Source organism: Salarias fasciatus, chromosome 9 (assembly GCF_902148845.1).
Source record: "Salarias fasciatus chromosome 9, fSalaFa1.1, whole genome shotgun sequence".
Taxonomy (NCBI): Eukaryota; Metazoa; Chordata; class Actinopteri; order Blenniiformes; family Blenniidae; genus Salarias; species Salarias fasciatus.
The window spans coordinates 10636517-10643038 of record NC_043753.1 but is presented as its reverse complement, the minus strand read 5'-3'; the positions used below and the strand labels follow the sequence as shown (position 1 = coordinate 10643038).

The 6522-nt window shown below is 39.0% G+C and overlaps 1 protein-coding gene across 1 annotated transcript; it reads right to left on the bottom strand.

Annotated features, from left to right (window-relative positions):
- Nucleotides 1-1529: 1529 nt before the first annotated feature.
- Nucleotides 1530-6330, bottom strand: LOC115394017 (sialic acid-binding Ig-like lectin 7). Its single transcript, XM_030099131.1, has 8 exons — nt 6300-6330; nt 6106-6181; nt 5554-5934; nt 4570-4884; nt 4230-4490; nt 2432-2519; nt 2312-2348; nt 1530-1937 (listed from the first exon to the last, which is right to left on the bottom strand). The coding sequence occupies exons 2-8, from the start codon at nt 6158-6160 to the stop codon at nt 1884-1886; spliced, it is 1191 nt and encodes a 396-aa protein (XP_029954991.1). The 5' UTR covers nt 6161-6181; nt 6300-6330; the 3' UTR covers nt 1530-1883.
- Between the last annotated feature and the right edge of the window lie 192 nt (nt 6331-6522).

Here is a 6522-nt window from a genome sequence, read left to right as displayed (position 1 = left end):
CCTAAGGTAACAGCCAGAGCCGTAGCTATAAGGCAGGCAAACCAGGCAATTGCCTGGGGCCCCCTGCTGGCCTGGGGCCCCAAGACAACGACTGTTATGAATAAAATGCAACGACAAACCGTGTGAGCGCCCCTTGGCAGCCAAGGTGCAATGACACTGTTATCGGAAGTCGGGATCCCCCCTCAGGGGGCCCCTCTCAGTAGTAGCTGACAGAACGCAGCAGCCAGCCGGTTTCATGAGCCCTGTAGCCGGCATAATATAAAACAAATCCAAGGATGAAGCGAATCTATCCATTTGGCAGCCAGAAAAGAAAAGAGAAAAGAGGAGGAAGATAAAAAAAAACAAGATAGCGGTAAGTGATAAATCACATTAGTAGGGGGGCTTGGGGTAATAAGTTGCTGCAGGTAACTTTGTCCAATGTTTATGTTAGCTACCTGTGTGACGGAATGCTAAACGAACTACAACAGTTTGTAGAATGTGCAACTATTTTTCGAATGAGTTGAGTATGGCTACATGTATTTATTAACAGCATAAGAAAGATGCAGATCTGTTCTAGAATCTCTGTTTATTGCATTCAGTGACATGACATTGCAATAACTCTCTGTTATAGGCTTGGTTGAAATCTTAACCTTACTGTAGTATGTGTGTGTAATTTTATTTTTTACCTGCACTCTTCACACGCTGTTTTTGAATAATGTGTCCTTAGCAGTGTTTTATTCCAAATGTAGAGATTTGCACTTTTTGTGAACCAAAAAATTTTGTATTTAGTTTCAAAACTACTGTACTTATTGGAATTTTATGGTTACAGTTGATTGTTGTTATTGTTGTTATGATGGTGGTGCAAACGTTAGGCTCTTGAAGTTGTTTTTGTTATAAAGTGTGAGTGAACTGAAACCGTAACCCTATTTTTTAAATGTTTTTTTTTGGGTGGGGGGGGAAGCTCAATGTCCATCTTGCCTGGGGCCCCCAAATTCCTTGAAACGGCCCTGAGTAACAGCAAACTTCCCTAGAGTGATGAAACATTTGAAGGATGAAAGGTGCCTTATGAAATTCTGCCCCAAACCGTCAGGACCAGAGGCCTCATTAATTGAGAACGGGAAAATGAGAGCCTCCGAGTCCTACAGCATCCCACATGTTTAGCGGTTTACGGTGGATGTTAGCAGACAGTGGCTATATCCGAGGTAAGCGGGCCGGCTGCTGCGTAGCTAACTCACCTCGGCCTGGGCGAGTGGCCGTGCTCTCTGGCTGTGTGCACACTTTGATTGACAACACGAGAATGCGGAAGCTCGAAATCTATTGGCTGAAGCTGACCGGCGCTTTTTCGGATAACATGGGGGTCTATGAGATGAAGGCGGGGCTCATAAATAAATTTTTATATTACTTTATGCTAATATTATATTGTAGTATGAACCAGACTGACACATTTAAGCTCTGTTGAAAAATGATACATACGTTGGAAACGAACGGAAACTCCGGACACGAGCTTTAATGTTTTATGATTTGATAACAGCAAAAATTCCATGAATCCAGTTTTAATCAAAAGGAAAACACTTCTGTTGATAAAACATTCAAACAACTACAACAAGAACAAACAAGAATACAGTGAAGATACATTTTACTCATGAAATCAACATAAACTTGAACAACATCAATTAAGAAATGCAGATTAAAGTAATTTAAATGCACAAAGAAAATATCAAGCTGTGAATCACGTGTCTGTTTATCCTCTACTGATCAGAACCAGTTCATCTCTACAACACTGAAAAACTCTGTGATCCACCAAACAACAGATTTCACTACGTGAATGACAAACATGTCGTTCGACATAATTCGAAAGAATAAATCACATCACTGATGATGGATTTAACATCTTCTTCTTCTCCTCAAGAGGCTCGACTCTCCTCCACTGTGTTGACATAGTCTGCTTCTTGTGAGTCCTGTGTGGAAATGAAGCAACACAGAGAGCCTTCAGAGCTCTGCTGTCAGGTTGAACAGCTGCACTGATCTTCCCTCTGCTCTGCTGGAAATATGACTCACACACACTACAGAGTCTTGCAATAAAGCAATAAGACACTGAAGTGCAATTTCAGTAAATGGAAATAGTTTCTTTTTGTGATCATAATCACATTTGATCCAAAGTGTTTTCCTCCTGAATAATATGCAGGTTCATGTACAAACTGCATACAAAATAAAAGAAAAAAAAATCACAGGATCTGTGTATGACTGACATGAAATAAAAGCAGCTTATTTCAAATTGGGAGTTTCTTTTTCAACAGTTGAGTGTTTTCACATTAAAACATTGTTTGCTTACCTTCACCGGTTTGTCGCGAAATCTCATTCTGAGCCAGCTGGATTAGAAAAACAACATGTGAACATTTTGAAAAGTAACATTTATTAAAGAAAAATTTTGCTTATGAAGCAGTTTTCTCACCACTCAACGATGACGACTGAACTGCAGAGAGCTATGATTCCCACGATCTTCAGAATAACGAGGACTCCGAGTCCAAACCTCTGATCGTCTGCAGAGACACAAGTTATCTTACAGTTTTCTGTCTCTAAAGGATCCAACAATGATTGTCTCCACTGGAGGAACATTTGTAATCTCACTGCTTCTACTGATTCTGTTTTCAGTTGTAAATCTTCATCCTTCATCACAGAGGTTAACCAAACTGAAAAGTGCAACAAAGACTATTTAAATTTTTGATAATTCTATTGAATCATTCGAACCGTCATTGCAGAGACTTCTACAAAGTGTCCAAACTTTGAATTAAGTTTTTTTACTTCTAAGAAGGTGTTTTACACGATACCAAAATCAACAAAGTGCTTTAAACTGAAAGCAGAACAAACAAACTGGAGATCTAATTAGTTCAGTTCTGCTTTGACACTTTGAGATCTGCTGCTGCTGCTTCATGTTTCTGTGAAGAAGCATGTAAAAAAGGTGAAGCAGCTTTTATTTTGGAATTCTTAACCAGATATTCACCATGCACTGACACAAAGTTTTGACAAGAGTTTCTTCTTTTTTTCAGATCTGAAGGTGTTCTTTCTCTCTTTTGGTCATATTTTATGAATGGATGAAAACTGAAAAGATGCCTCATATTGAGTTTATTCATTAAACCGTCTGACCTCCGATGTGCAGACAGGATCAGTTATGTGACCTCTCTTGGTTTGAATTAAACCGATTAGAGGAGTTGAAACAGATTCCTTGTTTGTCACAAGGTCCACATGAACAACTAAATATTTGTACAATCACCATTTAACTATTTAGCTATTTGAGAATGTCTGAATGAGTGAAGAAGCCAGAAAAAAAAAGCCAATAGACACAGAAAGAACATGCAAACTCAACATAGGAATTCCCGGCCGGAAAGTAATCACTGTTCTTCTCACTGTGTGAAGACAGACCAAACCACTAGTAAACTGTGATGCCGCGTTCATTGTTTTTTTTTTTTTTTAATATATATATGTATATATATATATATATATATATATATATATATATATATATATATATATATATATATATATACAGGTCTTTTGCAGACAAACATCACATCCTACATCTCTGCAAACTGACAGCTCAAAAAAAACTTCAATGTCTCTGAATTTCAATCAGTTTTATTTTTTGGTCTTGTGTGGCGTAAAAGATGGAAAAAGGTTGAGTCTGATGGAGTCCAGGTGTACATGGTGCAACAGTTACTGTTCATCCAGAGATGATGAATACAGGTGTAATACGTTACAGCTTCCTATAGAAAAAAAAAATCCTAAATTTGTCTCCATCAACTAATTTAATCAACAAAAAATGTGAAAATAACTTAAATATAGGTAAGAGAAGTCATCCTAAAATATTTTGATATGTTAATCCTGCCCTTTGTAGCTGTGACTGGAATTAGATTTAAATGTTTCCATCAACTGGACCTTGCCTAGTATGAAAGTTGTGAGAGTGAATGGTTGGTGGTGGTCGGAGGGGCCGATGGCGCAGATTGGCAGCCTCGCTTCCGTCAGTCTGCCCCAGGGCAGCTGTGGCTACAGCAGTAGCTTACCACCACCCAGTATGGTGTGAATGAATAATACAATGTAAAGCGTCTTTGAGTGTCCTGAAAAGCACTATATAAAACCAATGCATTATTATTATTATTAACTGAATCACAAGACATTAGTTACTGTCCAGCCACACCAATTAACAATTTACTCCCACAGATGGAGCACTCAGTGAAGAAAACAGCTCTCATTACCTGCTTCTCTCAAAAGATGAATCTGCTCTGAAGTCTGACGTCCCAGATCATTTGCAGCCACACAGTAATAAGCTCCTCCTTCCGTCACATTAAAGCTGTAAAAGTCTCCTTCAGACACTCTGACTGCTCCATGATCACTGATCTTGAACCAGGTGTAGCTGACAGCAGGTCTGGCTCTGCTGGAGCAGGTCAGGTTCACCCAGCTCCCTGCAGACACCAAACCTGATGGACTGATGGAGGCTGACGTGTCTTTAGGAGCATCTGAGGGAGAAAAAGTGACTCTTGTTCACCTGATTGATCAGAAACATCTGAACTGTGATGTGCTGACAGGATCACTTACAAGAAACTCTGAGAGTGAACTCTGCCACAGCTGTTTTCACAAGTTCTCCTCCATCAACAGGATACACAGCAGAGCAGCTGAGCTTGAATCCATCATGTTGGTCTGACAGAGTGATGGTCTGCTGGATCTTAGTGGTTAAAGTTCCATCTGTGTTTTCCTCTGTTTGGCTGTGAGCGTCTTGTTGGAGGCTCCAGGTGAGTCGAGGAGGGAGGTGTGGACAGGGAGTGGGAGCTGAGCAGGTTATAGTGACAGACTCCTTCTCCTTCAGCTCATTCTGATCACCTGAGACTTGTAATGTGGGCCTCGGAGGAGAATCTGCAGTTTCATAACAAAGGGTATATTGTGTAACCGGAAATGCGTATTTCCTTCATGTGCAGGTTTCTGGTGAAATTCACAGAAGAGACGTGGAAGACGTGCTCTATTTTTTTTTTATCTTAATTTCAACTGTAGTCACATGAGAAACACCACCACCTGCTGGCTACACAGACTAACTACATATGTTTGAAGATGTCCTGCATTCTTGTGTGTTGAGCAGCAATTATCAAGTAACATTTCTGAAATGAAAATATGTGTCCTCCTGGTTCCATTGGTTGAATGCTGGTGACCCTGTGTTTTTCTTTAAAATAACGCAAGTTGTTTCATTAAAAACAAAGAAGTTGTTTTTTCTTCTTTTAAAATATTCAAATCACAAAGTTTGACGGAAACTCTTCAGTTCTCCAAAGAAGTTCTCATTTTTTCTCCCCACCAATCATCTCTCAGATAAATCAATGAACAGTTCTTAAATGATAAACCAGCACTGTAGCAACAGTTATGAAGATATATCAATTTTAAATGTCACTTCTAAAAAGCCAAAGAAATAAGCTGCAGAGAAGAATTTGCAGCTCTGTTTATTCAACTATAATGTTAATTCTCTGTTAATGTCATATTACAAACTAATCAGGCGAAAGTGCAAAGAACATAATAGTTAAAAACAAACAAACTCACCTTCAATGTTGATTTGAAGACGTTCACAAATAGCTGTTGCCTTGTATGGCCAGTTCTCTACTCTAAAGAAATAATTGTGTGAGTAACTTGTCGTTAGATGATGAAACAGTGTGGTGCAGTTCTTTTTAGACAGGTCTCCAGTGATCTCCATCGGGTATCCGCTATCCTGCCGACTACTGTTGAAAATCACATTCTCTGGATGGGGGCCAAAATTCTTATCATTTTTAATCCACACTCCAAAAGTGGTTCTGCTGCTGTCAAACTGAGTTTCTCCTGCAGTCCTGAAATTACAAGGGATTAGGAGACAAGATCCACTCAGGGCTTCCAACTTTTCCGGTGCAGTGATGAACAGTTCTGCGTCATCAGAACAAGCCAAAGTCCCTGTAAAATCAAACTCAGAATTACCACCAAATAGTGACAAATCTCAAAGAAAAGAAAATTCATTTCATATAAAAGTAACTTCAAAAGCCATGTGTTGGTTGCTGGTCTTTTCTGAATGTTTCTGTCTGTACTGGTCTGTCAGACTGGATTGGATTAAAACTGAACACTCACTTGAAACAAAGAGGAAACTCAGTAAAATGTTCCTCATCATGATATTCAGAGACATGACTGTCTTCAAACTCGTCACCTGTAAGAAATCATAATGTAACACAACACGACACAAAACATAATCTTGAAAGTAAATGTGAATTGATTTCTAATTTTCTAGCTGAGCTAAATTAAAGATCAGTAAATCATTCTCTTACCAAAACAGTACAGTGAAGAGAAATAGAAGGAGCAGTCGATCATGGAATTTGTGAAAATACACTGAGGTGAACTTCTTCCTGTATTAATGTTTTACCTAACAGCTTACTACTTCTCTCTTCCTCTTTGTGGGAAAGTCACATTTTCAGCTTTCCTCCAAACAACCTGATTAAGATGTTATAGCTTCCTGTGTTTTATGACTTTGTGAAACGTAAAGGTAAACTT

Coding starts and splice junctions, on each gene's coding strand:
- LOC115394017 (XM_030099131.1), bottom strand. CDS start 6,160: ATGTCTCTGAATATCATGATGAGGAACATTTTACTGAGTTTCCTCTTT. Junction 5,935..6,105: donor GAGTTTCCTCTTTGTTTCAA/GTGAGTGTTCAG, acceptor TTGATTTTACAG/GGACTTTGGCTTGTTCTGAT. Junction 1,938..2,311: donor TTCGCGACAAACCGGTGAAG/GTAAGCAAACAA, acceptor ATTTCCACACAG/GACTCACAAGAAGCAGACTA.